Source organism: Alosa pseudoharengus, unplaced genomic scaffold (genome assembly GCF_046254945.1).
Source record: "Alosa pseudoharengus isolate Yale_2024_CS ecotype anadromous, Long Island Sound unplaced genomic scaffold, YU_APseudo_1.1 YU_APseudo_1.1_scf_4, whole genome shotgun sequence".
Taxonomy (NCBI): domain Eukaryota; kingdom Metazoa; phylum Chordata; class Actinopteri; order Clupeiformes; family Clupeidae; genus Alosa; species Alosa pseudoharengus.
Window position 1 is genome coordinate 28,065,805 of NW_027468774.1, and position 15,640 is coordinate 28,081,444.

The 15,640-nt window shown below is 41.3% G+C and overlaps 1 protein-coding gene across 1 annotated transcript; it reads right to left on the reverse strand.

Moving 5' to 3' along the window:
- Positions 1-7,302: 7,302 nt before the first annotated feature.
- On the reverse strand, positions 7,303-10,909 carry LOC143102251 (uncharacterized). Its single transcript, XM_076265736.1, has 5 exons — positions 10,695-10,909; positions 9,351-9,935; positions 9,182-9,217; positions 8,997-9,089; positions 7,303-8,782 (listed from the first exon to the last, which is right to left on the reverse strand). The coding sequence occupies exons 1-5, from the start codon at positions 10,715-10,717 to the stop codon at positions 7,831-7,833; spliced, it is 1,689 nt and encodes a 562-aa protein (XP_076121851.1). The 5' UTR covers positions 10,718-10,909; the 3' UTR covers positions 7,303-7,830.
- Between the last annotated feature and the right edge of the window lie 4,731 nt (positions 10,910-15,640).

Consider the following 15,640-nt stretch of genomic DNA (forward strand, 5'->3'; position numbering starts at 1 on the left):
ACATTTCTGATACACTGCTTGGCCAGATGGTGGCGCTATATTAGGCATGTGAATTACAAATGTGAATATCATCACAATAATGATATCCAATATTTTGTAAAGTTTCAGATCAACCAATAAAGGCATTACCAATTTCTGGCACATTTTCCTGCTTGGCCAGGTGGTGGCGCTATGCCAGGCAGGCCCATAGGGTCTCTGGATATCAGCATAATTATAATATCTATTAACCTGAGAAGTTTCAGATCATTCATTCAAAGCATAGAGCATTTCTGGCATATTTCCTGTTTGGCCAGATGGTGGCGCTATGCTAGGCATGTGAATTATATGTGTAAATGTCATCACAATAATGATATCCAATATTTTTAAAGTTTCAGATCAATCACTTAAGGCATTGTCCATTTCTGGCACATTTCCTACTTGGCCAGGTGGTGGCGCTATGCCAGGCAGGCTCATTGGGTGTCTGGATATCATCATAATCATAATATCTATTAACTTGAGAAGTTTCAGTCCATTCATTCAATGCACAGTGACTTTATGACACATTTCCTGTTTATGTGGTGAGATATTAAAACCATAAATATATTTCAACATATCAAAAATTCCTTCACAATTTAACATCAGCAACATCTTGGCATAATGTTCAGCAAATTTCACATGAATCTGACAAACCGTCTAGAAGCAGTATGTTAAAATTGATCATCCGACATCAGTGTAATCGCCATTCTTTCTGTTGCCAGTTGGTGGGGCTATGCAAAATATGCATTATGGGCATGTGAATATCATCACTCCCATGGTATTCAAAGACCTGTGAAATGTAAAACATTTCAAGCCATGCATGGTGAATTATGACACATTTATTGTTTATGTGGAAGGGTATTCAAATTAATAATTTCGCCATTTCGTCAAATTACAACATATCAAAAAAAAGCTTCACAATTTATAATCAGGAACATCTCAGCGTCATCTATACCAACTTTGACATGAATCGGATCAACCGTCTAGGAGGAGTACGTTAAAATTGATCATGTGCACAACGCACAAAATCTCAATTACCTCACTTCCTGTGGGCGTGGCTAATGGCATGTTAATACAAAAGTTGATTGTTTTTGGGAGTTACATACACCCACCAAATTTGGTGTGTGTATCTAAAACTATATGCCAACCACAAGTCACAGTGACATAAGGGGGCGCTATGGAGTTCCTGGGCAACGCCCGGTGCCAAGGCTTTTCCCCTGTGTATTCACGGTACCTCTTGATGTGTGTGCCAAATTTCATGTGTTTTCAGCGATGGGAAGCACCTCTTTTGGCATCATGATTCATCACATATTTCATCACATATTAGTCTGCACAAAATCCCAAATACCTCACTTCCTGTTGGGCGTGGCTAATGGATTGTACATACGAAAGTCGTTCATCTTGGGTAGATACAGACACCAACCAAATTTGGTGTGTGTAGCTGAAAGTATATGCCCACTATGGGATCAGTCATCTAAGGGGGCGTAAGGGGGCGCTAGCGAGTCTCTGGGCCATACCCGGGGCCAAGCTTTTTTACCTAGCTGCTTTGTGTGACACCTGATGTGTGTGCCAAATTTCAAGACTTTTCGATTATGTTAACCACCTCAAAATATTTACCAACAACGGGATCAGTCACCTAAGGGGGCGCTAGCGAGTCCCTGGGCCATGCCCGGGGTCAAGCTCTTGTACCTAACTGCGATGTGTGACTCCTGACGTGTGTGCCAAATTTCAAGAGTTTTCGACCATGTTAACCACCTCAAAAACAGGAAAGCAAAAAAGTAGAATAACAATAATAATACTCTATAATAATAATAATCCTTACAAAAACAATAGGGCCTTGCGCCCTTCGGTGCTCGGGCCCTAATAAATATAATTTCAAATGGGACCAAAATAGCATAAGGTACCTGGGAGTGATTGTACCGAATAACCTAGAACAGCTTTACCAATGCAACTTTGGAACACTGGAAAAGTCTGTTAAACAAGACCTACATAGGTGGAGAAGTTTGCCCTTTACGTTAATGGAAAAGATCAGTGCAATAAAAATTTATATTTTACCACGATTCTTATTTCTATTTCAAAATATACCACTTTATATACCTCACATAAGTTTCAAATACTGGGAGAGTTTGTTGAGAAAATTCTTATGGACGGAAAAAAAACAAGAGTTAAACTTAAATTTTTGCAACAGAGGAGAAGGGAAGGGGGGTTTGCACTACCAAATTTAATTAACTACTATTATGCAGCACAGGTCAGATTAATTTTAATTATGTTGAATAAAGGTTTGTGCCCAAAATGGAAAAACATTGAGATAATGGGCCCTATCATGACATTCTAAAGTGCATCGTCACTCGTCAAAAGTCTATTCAAATTTAGTAGGATGTCCAGTTCACATTGGGAGGGGTTTGTTATCAAACGTGGAGCGCATGGTGCAACAAGGTGTTCCTAGGTTTTTTAATCAGTCATATGGGTGTGTTTGGGGCGTAACATCATTTAAACCAATGAATGCGCGATATGTCAAATAAATGCATCGGTATTTTGGCATTCAACGGCGCATTTGAAGGAGGCTGCTTGCGAGCGTATGGAATAGTCATTCTTAAACCATGCTTTACTAAAACCTAGCATAGCCTTCACGCATTTGCACTCGTCTATTATTTGAACTCATTGGCAACGTGAAAACTTCACCAAGGAGTCAGTCAACGACAAGACAGTTATATGCAGTTCCTTTTACTATTGACTGACACCGAACCACCGAAAACATAGGCTGGAAAAAGCAACACTTACCCTAATGTTGCTCAAATGACTGAATAAAACAACATTTATCCTGCAGAGGAGTTGCTTATATCTCGTGACAGTGCGTCTTCAGCTGTGCTCCATACGTGTCTCTCGCCTCTCCCCTAATCACTTTTAACCGTCATTACCAATTTGCAAATGATGGTGAATAACTACTCATGATGAGATGTACAGTATTTCGTAATATCTTTATTTTAATTATGTTTCCCATTGTAATCATGCAATTTGTAATGTTCATGAATGATAGAAGGATGGTGCGTGCACCTGCCAATATGACTGTTGACATGCGCTCTTAAAATAGCATATATGAACAACTTGCCATTGACTTCTGACCAGGTTTAGGTGGTGTATGATAGCGATTTTTAGACAACGCGCTAGGCCCCTCCCTAGGTTGTTAATTGCCACACCCCTGGGCGCAATCTTTAAAAAATAAACGTGCAAAATACCGAATTCAACTTTGCGCGGGTGAAAAACGAACTTTACGCCATGCGCTGGTGCCCAAAATACAGCCCAATGCTGGTTGGTAACTTAAATAAACTCTTCACTACAAAGCAGATGAAAACAAATAATTTCGTAATAAACAATACTGTCAAAACTTGGAGAATAATATGTAAGAGCATAAAAATTAACAAAGGAGATTTGACTTGTCTAAGAGAAATACAGAGCGACCCAGACTTCACCCCAAATACACTCGATAACACCTTTAAGAGCTGGAGAAATAAAGGCCTCATTATGCAAATTGCCAAATGCTCTGTGACACTGGAGTAGATTCATTTGAAAATATAGCAAGGGCATATCAGCTCCAAAACAATCAATTCTACCGATATCTGCAGCTCAGGAATTATCTGAATGAAAAAGCCCAGCTAAAAAGCCTTAATGATTTACAAAAATGCCAGAGCGAGAATACTCAACGCTTAACTGGACAAATATATAATATTCTACAGGAATGTGGGGCTGAAAAGCTAGATCACATTAAGGACAAGTGGGAGCAGGAATTAAACAAAACCATTAGTGAAGAGGAATGGAAACAGTGCCTGAAAGATACTAATATTTATACTAGATCCCCCTACTGGCAGGAATATGCCTGGAAGATAAATATTAGATACTTTTTAACACCATCAATAACAGCTAAATACGCGCAAACCAACACTAGCTGCTGGAGGGAATGCGGTGCAAACAACGCTGATTATACACATATATTTTACTCTTGTAATAAACTTAATAAATATTGGCAAGCGGTTCAACATCTTATGCGAGAAAAACTAAGTAAAGACGTGTCAATACAACAACACAATGCTATTCTGGGCATAAGACCCGAAGGACTGGAAAAGGGACACCTCTACCTCTTTTGGGTCTTTAGAATAACAGCCCTTAAACAAATAACAAGGAATTGGAAAAAAGTAGAACCACTTAGTACTGATAAGTGGTTGGAAAGTATAGAGGAAATGAGAAATATGGAAAAAATAACTTATAGAATTAACAATAAAGAAGATGTATATGACAAAAAATGGGCCCTTTACTAATGTTAAGATGAGGAGCCATCTTAAACCATCCTCATGAGAAATCAAGACTCAATACTCAGTTAACAAATATGCATACCCTTTGTAGGTTTTCTTTCATTTCTTTTCATTCTTGTTTTCATTTACGTTAGGGTTATTTGTAGAATTTGTTTGAGAATGCACATGGATACATTTATGTGGGGGTGAATGTGGGTGTAGGTGTGGATGGATAAATGTAGGTGAATGTGGGTATATAGGTGGATGGATGTATATAATTAGGGGAGTGAATGTGGGGGTACGTGAGGAAGGATGAATGTAGACTGAGACTGATTCCTACATCCTTAGACCTTACACAGGCACACTTTGTAGCCATTAAATTAGCCTTGGAGGGACCAACCTGGAGGTCGGGGTTTGGAGAGTGCGCTTCAGCATACGTTATTCACAAGTTCTGCACATAATTATCCGCCAATGATGTCACACGTGTGGACAGGATGATCCTCCCAGCAGGACATGGCCAGTTAAACCCCCAGACCATATATGGACAACACAACTAGTGGCCATCCGTAATGTGGCCCATATTGGCTTGTTTGTGAATATAAGGGGAAGTGAACACACGTTGGACGCCATTTTAAAAGGGGGGTGTTTGGCTGAATATTAGGAGATACAAGACATGTCACGAGGGAAATAAGCAGTAAACACTATGGCTAAGTGTATGTACCATTTATTTGGGCAGGGGCCATCCCCAAACTGTTCCCACAAAGTCCAAAATCTCTTGGTATGCTGAAGCATTCAGAATTATTTTCACTGGAGCAAAGGGGCCAAGCCCAGCTCGGGGATGGCTCCTTCCTGTTCCAACATGACTGTGCACCAGTGCACAAAGCAAGGTCCGTAAAGACATTGCGGACAAAGTTTGGTGTGGATGAACTTAACTGGCCTGCACAGAGTCCTTACCTCAACCACGATAGAACACCTTTGGGACGAATTAGAGCAGAGACTGAGAGCCAGGCTTCGTCCAACATCACTGTGTGACCTCATGAATGCACTTCTGGAAGAATGGTCAAAAATTCCCATAAACACACTCCTAAGCCTTGTGGAAAGCCTTCCCAGAAGAGTTGAAGCTGTTATAGCTGCAAAGGGTAGACCGACGTCATATTAAACTCCATGGATTAAGAATGGGATGTGACTTAAGTTCATATGCGAGTCAAGGCAGGTAAGCCAATACGTTTGGCAATATGGTGTAGATAGTTAGCTCCTCACATGCAAAATGAGGCAGAGGGAGTAGAAAGCTGTTTCAAAGTCATGAGGGGATTTTTTCATTAAATAAAAATACATTTTTCAGGGGTTTATCAATGCATATTTAAAACACTTTTATTTCAACAAATCAGCTCTTCAAAAAACCTCCTTCCAACCCCTTTTTTTCATTGGATACAAAATAACTTTTGTATCTTTTTAACAAAAAATAAACACTTCTGATTTTGTGTCACTAAATTAAGTCTTTCATCAATAAGCCTACTGTCTGTTTTAAACTTCACATGAACACAATAGCTATCATTTTATAATTGTATCACAATGGCTATAATTTTAAATGGTTAACATCAGCTAGCCAGCGGCTAAAAAAAGCCCTCACGCACCCAGATGACGTGGTGACCTCACCTTTCTTTTTTCGAGCCACGAATAAGCCATCTGTCTGCAAACACAAACAGACCCCGAAGCCAGCTGTCAAATATTTTACATCAACAAGAGCGCCTTTTTTGTGTGGAGTTTATTTTTTACACTTGCAGCCGCCACACATGGCTGGTCTGCTCTTCAGCAGCCAACGTGGAGTGCACTGGTGCCTGCCTGAGCTGTAGCCAAACACTGCGCCAAATAGTCTACTGCATATTAAGTGTGTGTGTGTTGGCATACTGCATATTAAAGCAACACCAAAGAACTTTCCCTCTGTCGCACGCACGCTATTTGTTTATCCAGCACCGGCTTAGCAAATAACGATGTCCACAGACAAGGTAGAATATGTTGCACGATTTATGAAAGTACGATGTATTGCGACATCAGATGCAAGTCAAATTTGTAGTTTCTTATGTCTCATTCCATCGAACTACAGATCCGCTACCCGATCTGGCAAACTTACATAGTGCGGTTATAGCCGATAGAGGGCCGCAAAGCGAATGCAGAAGTGCAGTTCACCCTGTTACAAGTTGATGAACCACTGTAACGATTTTGGAAACATTATTTTAAGGTACAAAAAACTCTTTGGTGTTGCTTTAACTGTGTGTGTGTGTTTTTGTGTGTGTGTTGGCATACTGCATACTGACTACTTTGTTGTGTGTGTGTGTGTGTGTGTGTGTGTGTTGGCATACTGCATATTAACTGTGTGTGTGAGTGTGTGTGTTGGCATGCTGCATACTGACTACTGTGTTGTGTGTGTGTTTGTGTTTGGTTTTGTTCAGGCGGTCCACACGTACAAACCTCGCTTCGTGGCCCTTCATTTCATAAAGGTGGGAGGGAAAGAGTACATGGCCAATATGGAGCTTGCTGAAAACTTCTTCAGGTAGGACACACGCATGTGCACACAAACAAACACACACGCACACACACACACACACACACAAACTTATACTCACGCACACACACAAACACACACACACAAACTTATACATACACACACACACACACACACACACACACACAGAGACTACATAACCTACCCCCCCCCCCCCCATAACACACACACACACACAAGAAGCAGCACAGTGGTAAACATTCCCTGTCCCAACTTTTTTTGAAACATGTTGCTGGCATGAAATGAAAAACGGTTTTCCATCATATAGAATGGAAAGTCATTTCACCTTGTCCTTTCTGCAATTGTTTAGCCAGGATCTGGTCCAGTGTTCATTCTGTCTCCCTAAATCCATTATCCATCATTCACACCATTAAGAACTTCATTGAGAAGAAAGAAAAATTATACATCTATTCTAGAGAGACCATGAGAGACATCAAGAACAGGGCTGTGTTTCAAATATACAGTGTTACCTGTATATTTGAAATGGTTTATGATGTTTTTAAGACTGTGTGCATTTAATAGAGTTTAAACAAACAAACATTAAACATTATTATTTGTTACTGGCATTCAGTTCAGGGGAGGGTAAATAACACACTATCCTTAATGCATCAATCAACATCTGCACTCGGATATTACGTAAGTAGTAAGCAAAAGAGTCCATAAACTACTGAAATCTCACCAGAGCATAAACATGCAAACATGTGCCTGTGAGTTGCATGTGACTGCTCAGGAATGTGCCACAGGTGAATTATAGCTGATCATTGTGTCCAGTGAGAGGTGTGGCCCCTTCTAGAGGAGGACTGCCCCCTCTGGTGGCAACAGCTGCTACTGCTAGCTCCTCTGGTATGTGACATGAAGAGGGAATGTGAGCTAATAATATGATGATTATAAATAGAAAACCTTTAGATATTCAGTTTCTCATATGTCCCCATCCCTCAGTCATCTCTCTCTTCTCTCTTCCTATCTTCAGCTCAGTTGTTTGGGGTAAAATGGTGTCTCCAGGATCCTCCAGCTCCTCCTGAACCTCCAGATCCCTCTGCACAGGGAGTCGTGCATGTTCTCCCAGGAGTCCAGCTCTGAGCGCCACAGAGCTGTCCTGGAGCGGATGAGCTGGGCCACTTTGCTCCTACTCCCCCTGGCCAGACTAGTGCCGTCTTTGTAGATGAAGAAGATGTCCAGGCCGATGAAGAGCGAGTTGAGCGCCATGAACCCGGAGCGAGCTGAGCTGGACAGGGCCAGCGGGGTGCCTTTGGCCAGCTGTCCAAGATCGGATGCGTCCGCCGCTAGGTTTTGGAAGTTCTTGGTTGATTTGACCTCCTTCAGACCCACCTTGGTGGCGCCTGTGGCCACCTGCTTGCTGCCAATCACCTTCAAGGCAGAGGCACCGTCCACCAGGGCATCGATGCCCTTCCCCAACCCGAACACTTTAGCCACGACCCGGCCAGTCCCCAACAACACTTCTGCCTTCCCTGGCTCTACGATAGGCCCTGTGTGACTGGCCACGTGCTCCACGCAGTCCAGAATGCTCTGCACGTCCTCCATGAAACTCTGAAAGATGCCGTTTGCCTGTTTGCTGTGCTTGCTGTTGACGACCATCCCAGTGATGCCGGTGGCCAGGCTGTTGACGCCGCTGGCCACCCCGAGGCCGACGCCGGTCATGGTGAGGATGAGGGACACGCCGGCGGTCATTGGGGCCAGAGCCAGGCCTGCTATGGACAGGGCTCCACCTGCCACCCCCACTGAGCTGCCCGCCACACTGGAGATGCTGGCCCCCAGCTTCATCCTATCCAGCTGGTCTGCGCTGGCAGTCAGGTCACAGAGGAACTGGCGCATCCTGTCATGGCGTTGACAGAACAGGCCAATGAAGGTCAGAGCAGCTTCGTGGAAGAGGAATGTCAGCCTGATGTCCTGGTTTCTCCTGACAAAAAGTAGATTAGTGACAAATATAATTGTCATTCAAGGGGACATAAAGTCCCTAACCCCCCACCCTAGTGATCTCTCCAGGGGTTGGTGCAGAGGGCCTGCTATCATGTGCTGCTTGCTTCATTTGAAAATCTTGATTAAGCATCATGTTGAAAATGAACAACCATAGTAAGGGGGGAAACATGCAGCAGAAAATCCTGGACACTTGCCTGATGTAGTTTAACTGGTCCACATGATTAAGCATCATTTGGATAGACACCTCACTCGTGTCCACAGGAAGGTGAAATTCATCATTACTTTTCCTGAAAAACATTTCAGTAGGCATTGGAGTTTTGCAACATATACAATAACAATGTACAGTAAAATAGTATGTGAGATAATTATTAGTCCCAACCTATTGCCATCTCCTGTGTAGAATTTGTTCTTCAATCTGAGGGATGGAAAATATATCTAAAGTTTAGATACTAATTATTACTATATACACACAAGTTATATATTATATAACATCGATAGAAGTTAGATCTTTGCTGCAAGAGGCATTCTTGGTTTAAGTCAATTTTAACCTTTCCCTGATCCGTTCACAGAGTTGCTGTGAGATGTGTATGTATTTCTCCAGCTGTAAGGCCAGCACGTCCACATTATTCAGGCTGGGGAGGAAGAAAGAAGCGTCCCTCTTGAAATGGACAAGAAGAGGAGCAGCCATCCTTGCGGCAAAGATAACCGAACGGACATCCGCAGCGTTTACCCCTTTGGGCAGGTAGCGGCCATCTGTAAACACGAAGAGTGACGTGACAGCCAGCTTCTCCACAGCTTCCAGGAAGCGCTGCAGCTTCTCAAGTCCTTCCAGGGTGTCCTTCAGAACAGCCCCCAGCTCCTTCTCCAGCTCCTGACGTTTGCTGTCAGCAGTCATTGCAGTCAGGCCCCTCCACAGATACTTCTTGAAAGCTTTGGCCTTTTCTTTAGATTTTTTGACATCTTCAAACTTGGCATCAATTTGGTCTGCCCTGTCCTTAATGTCTGTCATTGTGTCCACCTCTGTTTCCCTCTGCAGGCACCATTTGTCTGCTGTATCACAGAATTGCCTCAGTGTGTAAATGTAGACAAAGGTGTCTGAGATGTAGTGACCCAATGTCTGTTCAAGGTCTTTTCTGAAAAATATAAAAGTCCAAATCATGTTTCATTATGTATTGTGAAATGTAATGCCGACTATGATCTTATCTCTTTTTGTGTGTATAATGTTAAATATTATTAATAAAGTAGCAATTTAAAAAATATCCACATGGTGGTGCCATTCACTTCTCATTTGAAAAATCTGTAACCATACACTTGGTTCATTGTAGAAGACTTTGTCATAATTTGCTGATTTACCATGCTGGTCTTCTCTCATCTTACTGTTTATTTACTGTAGCTATGTCACCAACTTTAACACGACAGAAACCTTCTCATGTGGGTTTGTTTGAAAAAAATAATAATAATACAATCATGGTTACAGTAACACCTTACAAGCAAGCATTACTCTAACCAGTTATCCTAATTTCATATCAGTAATGTTAGATGAAATTTGGTACATACTGTAAGTGTACAATATTTTTGCTGACAAGGTTTGTATTATATCTCTATTTTATTTCATATTACTTTATTTTATTTTCATCTCCCTGAAAGTTATCATTTTTTAATGTTTTGTGTTAGTGAGTGTGGATACCTAATATAATTAGATATTTATATTATTCTAAATTATTACAGTATATTTATAGATATTTATTTATATTTTTAAAAGACTTGAATCTATCTGTGAAGATGAATGAATGTAACTATAACAATAGAAAGTAGGCTGCTTGAATGCTGTCAACAGGAATTGTACATAATAGACTTCAAACCATGGATCAAAGTTTTTAGTGTAATCTCACCGGACTTTCTGTTCGCTTTCCATTAGATCCCATTTATTAACTCTGCTCCCAAGGAACTTCAGCTGAGTCACTTGAGTTGATATTATAATCTGTCTCTTGTTTGATTCACATTAAATGTTGTTTTCGTGTGGCTTCTTTCTTATGCTGATCTTCGCTTTATTTTGATTTTGTGTCTTGTCATTTGAGAGCTAAAGTTTCACAATTGTTTCACCCTGAGGTGTTGGCGTAAGTATTTGGTTCTGCCAAACTGGTTTGACCACTCTGCTGGAAAACAGACGTGGGAGTTGGCAGGACAGCTCAGCTTCTGCATGTACAGTACATACTCTAAAGCTGCACTAATCCTCAGGGTCACTGTGACGGAATGGTCACTACGGTTGATTATGCACTCTGACTGCCATACCAACGGGCCTGGCTCTTGTGTTGCAGTCAAGCTGCAGGTTTGGAACCCTGGAGACTCAGGTTCAAGGCTCGGTGGGGTGAGTGCTCTCTCCCTTCGCTACAGTCGCAAAGACAAAAACACCAGACACAAGCCTCCCAGTTCTCACCCAATCAAAATGCATCCATCACATCCACAGACCATTGTTCGATTAATTCCTGCTTATTCTCTCACTTTTCAAGACACTACTTAGGCAAATACATTCTGCACACTATACAAATGATGACAGTCCATACCTACAGGTTCTTACACCTCCAAGATGTCAAGACTTAGACAAACAAACTTTACATTCTGCACACAGTCTGCAGTTTATGCGAATGATGACAAATATCCTCAGTTAACAGTTAACAGTTAATAAATGTTCTTACATCACCAAGATTGTGTGTCTGTACAAACTTGTGTCCACCGCCTTAAGACAAGTCTGCAACAGCAGACTAAGTTTAATTTGGTCACACCAAAGCTCACGTCCAGTTTTGGTCTCTTTATATAATGTGGGATTATATTGAAGAACCATGTTTGAAAACCATAACAAAAGTATATCAACATTTATAACAGGACATTGCAAAACACTGTTCTATTAAATGTATCACTGCAATTAGAGATAATTGAGACCCAAGCAGATCTTGGTGATCATTCAAAGTGTGTAGTAGTGATACAGGGAGTAAAAATATTGGGAACCTTGGAGCTTGAAGGGTTCTCCTTATAATTCCATGAGGCAATAGGAATTCAGCAATAGGAATAGGAAAAGGCCTATGAGCAGAAACTGGGGGGTGTCCTCATTTTGGCCAGTTTGTCCTCACTTTTAGGCTGTTTTCACATATAATCCGATCTCTTTCTGGTACACTGATGGGGACTCAGTTTTATTCCTGTTCACACTATACTTTTTCTGTGGGTCTCAGACCTCACTGCTTTGAATTATGGGCTATGTAGTTGCTCTTGAGTTAGTTATGTATTTTCATTATCATTCATTATCAGGTTCAAATAATGATCATAACCCGTGTTTTTTCTGATATAATATATTTTCAGGATGAATTCTGATCTCAAGTTATTGTAAAGATCCTCTTGAACTGTCTGTCAACACGCCAGCCAATCACACTTTCTAATTTAGAGTAGGCCCGTCCCAACTGGTTATTGTTACTATGTCCAACAACCTTTAGCATCCAAAATGACAAGTGAGCAGCAGCCTGTTAACTTTGCTGAACAGTCTCTCTCGCATGTTTGCCACATGCAAGAAGAGTTTGACAGTTAATAGATGCAGATCATGAAAAATGGTGAGCAATGTAATCCAAAGTTCGCTGATTTTTCTACTCTATCAGAGACCAATAGCTTGGGTGAAAAGAAATTCATTATCCTACTTGTTTGGCTGTAGCCAAATTACAAATGTCTGTAGCCTATTATGAGCTTAATGATATGTCTTATACATATAATAATTATCTTGGCAATGGCAAGCCAAAGAGGATAAAAAAGGCTACAAAGAAAAAAATGAAAGTGAACCCAAGGCACTTTGTTTTCAGAATGCACAGATTAGGCATACCGCACCGCAGACTTCAAAGGGAACCATGCTGAAACTACCTCCCGAGTTCGATTGGAGTGTTCACATATGCACTAGTCATCGATCTGAGTTTGTGTAGAAGGCTGAAAGGGACCAAGTGTGAAAACACCCTTGGACACAACCTGTCCTCCTTTTCAGTCTGGTTGGTGGTCACCCTATTTCTGCTACTTTATAGTTCCACTTTAAAACACAAATTATGACTATCAACCGGTGTTTTCAAATGTATTTCTGCACAAAACCGTTCTTGTCATGTCACTGGTGATGACAGGAAAACCTGATAACCATTGTCTGAGAGAACAGTTTGATATTCAATTCAGAAATGCTAGTCTAAACTTTACCTTGCAACAGCCAAAATTATATTTAGACAGAATACAGAAATACCATTATTTTATCAGGACCTGAGCTTGTTTAAAATGGACTGAGGTAATGTGGAAAAAGGTCCTGTGGTTAGACCAATCAAAATTTGCAATTCATTTTGGAAATCATAGACTCATCTGGGCTAAAGAGGAGAGCCTATCCAGCCTATCAAACTTGTTTTAGTGCTCAGTTCGAAACCCAACATCTATGACGGTGTGGGGGTGCATTAGTGACTACAGCATGGAATACAGTAGGAATGGGACAACATTTTATTCTTAAAGGGATATTCCACCATTTGGGGAATTACACTCATTTTCCACCTCCCCTTGAGTTAAACAATTCATTTGTACTTTTCTCCAGTTCATCCAGCCGTTCTCTGAGTCTGGCGATATTAGCTCCAGTCTAGCATAGATCATTTAATCTGATTAGACCATTAGCTTCTCGCCTGCTAGCATCATGTTTAAAAGTGAGGTTTCCGGTAATTTTCCTATTTGAAACTTGTCTTAGTTAGAAAGTGTAATAACACCAACAGAAAATGAAACGTGGCGATTTCCTAGGCTGATTTGACATAGAACTATACTCATATATAAATGTAAATGAGGATTTCTATGCCAATAGGAATGCTTCAATTTGGTGGTGGTGGTAATTAAACATGAATGGGGCCACATTTATGAATGGGAAATGTTGATTTTGTTAACAAACAACTGAAAATGTTACACAGGGGACCTTTAATGGACCTTTTTTTCACAGAAGCCATTTTTTACATGAAATGTCCCAGGCCCAGCTGTTACTAATGAAAATTAATAAAGGTTCTGATGCTGCGTTCCAGACACAATTTTTAGCCTGTAGGTTACAACTTCAAGTCATGACTCATGACTTGGTAGCGTTCCAGGCAAAGTCACGACAAACCCTTCTGCGGCCTTGTTTATGTGTGTGTGACGTCAAAAAACTCGGAGTACAACGATCTAGTACGAGTTCACGGCCGGGTAGTGAGTTACGGGTTTGACTGCCATTCCAGGGCACTTTCACGGGTAGAAGGTTGTGAAAACACAAGTTACAGGTTGCCTGGAATGCACTATTATTCTGCTGCACTTTATTAACACTTTATTAACATAATTAGTAACACCTGTTCCTGCTCTTCTATTTCATGTCAAACTGGCTGCTGCAAAAAAAACCCTTCATACCAAGTTGCAAGACAGTAAATCTATCGTTGGCGATGCAGGAAGGTAGGGTGAGTATGTGTATGTGTATGTGTAAATGTGTGCTTGTGTGTATTTATGTGTGCGTGTTGTGTGTATGCCTGTGTATGTGTGTACATGTGTGAGTGTGTTACACAAAATAAAAGCAATATTTGTCAAAATTCAACATGCACCATTCTGAATGATTGGTGTTTTCCATTAAGTGATGCAATACGATACAATATGTGTTTTATCTTCTTGCGATAGTCAGTTATTAAAGTTTATTTTTCTTTAAATACCCAGTCATGAAAGTGCCAGACTGTGGCCCCAGACCAGAGGGTTGAATTGATGATTACCCTTGCTCTATTGATTCAGCAGTTTCCCCCTCCTTGTCACATGTAGTATCCTTGGGGTTGCTTCTGTTATCAAGTCCTGATGTCTGGCTGATCAATCTGGCTGCTCCTTGGTGCCTCCACTTCCTCTTTACACAGAAAGACCCTCCTCCATATTGCCTTCAAGGAAGCCCGTACACGCTTGATCTTGAAGGCATATATGACTGGGTTAATGGCTGAGTTTGCCTGAGATAGTAGGAATCCCACATAGAATGCCTCAATGGGAACTGCCAACCCATGAAAATCAGCCATGTCCATTAAATGGATAGGGAGCCAACAGACGGCAAACAACACAAGGACCAGAACAAGGGACCTGGTCAGGTTACGCTCCTTGTAGTAGTAGGAGCTGGACACTCCAGTGCTGTTTTTTCTCAGCTGGCGGTGGATGATGGTGAAAATACAACCATAGAGTGTAGTCATGACCAACATGAGGAAGCAGGTATAAAAGTAGATGTAGACCATGTAGGACAAAGACATGATGCTCAGGAACTGGCAGTGAGTCATGTTCTGAGACTTGCTGGATAGGTTGTTCCAGCCCATGAAGGGAGTGAAGCCAACTGTAGCAGCTGTGAGCCAGCATGCAGCCACCACCCACCAGGAGCGCTGAACGGTCACTGTGGTCTTGTACCTGTCAGGGACAGACACAAGAGTACATGTCATGTGTAAGGTTAGTTGAGGGAAATAGACTCCTGCACATCTTCATTGATACACAAAAGCTTTGAGCTGCTGATAGACTATGCATTGATGATAGCTTTGTTTACTTCGGGTATTCAATACCCGATTCCAAAAATAATTCAGTGGAAATGCATGGATTCCAGTTGCTGCTACTGGAAGAAACTGGAATCCATGCACTGAATTATTTTTGGAATCTGATCCCTTATCATACCTGTTCATTCTTACTCGTCGCTCGACTTATCGTGACTAAATTCAAGATGGCTGCAACAACGCGTCGACGTAATCGATGACGTCGACTCAAAAAATACGTCGACGCAAAATATGCGCGTCGATTCCTTAAGCATAATGTGTGCCGC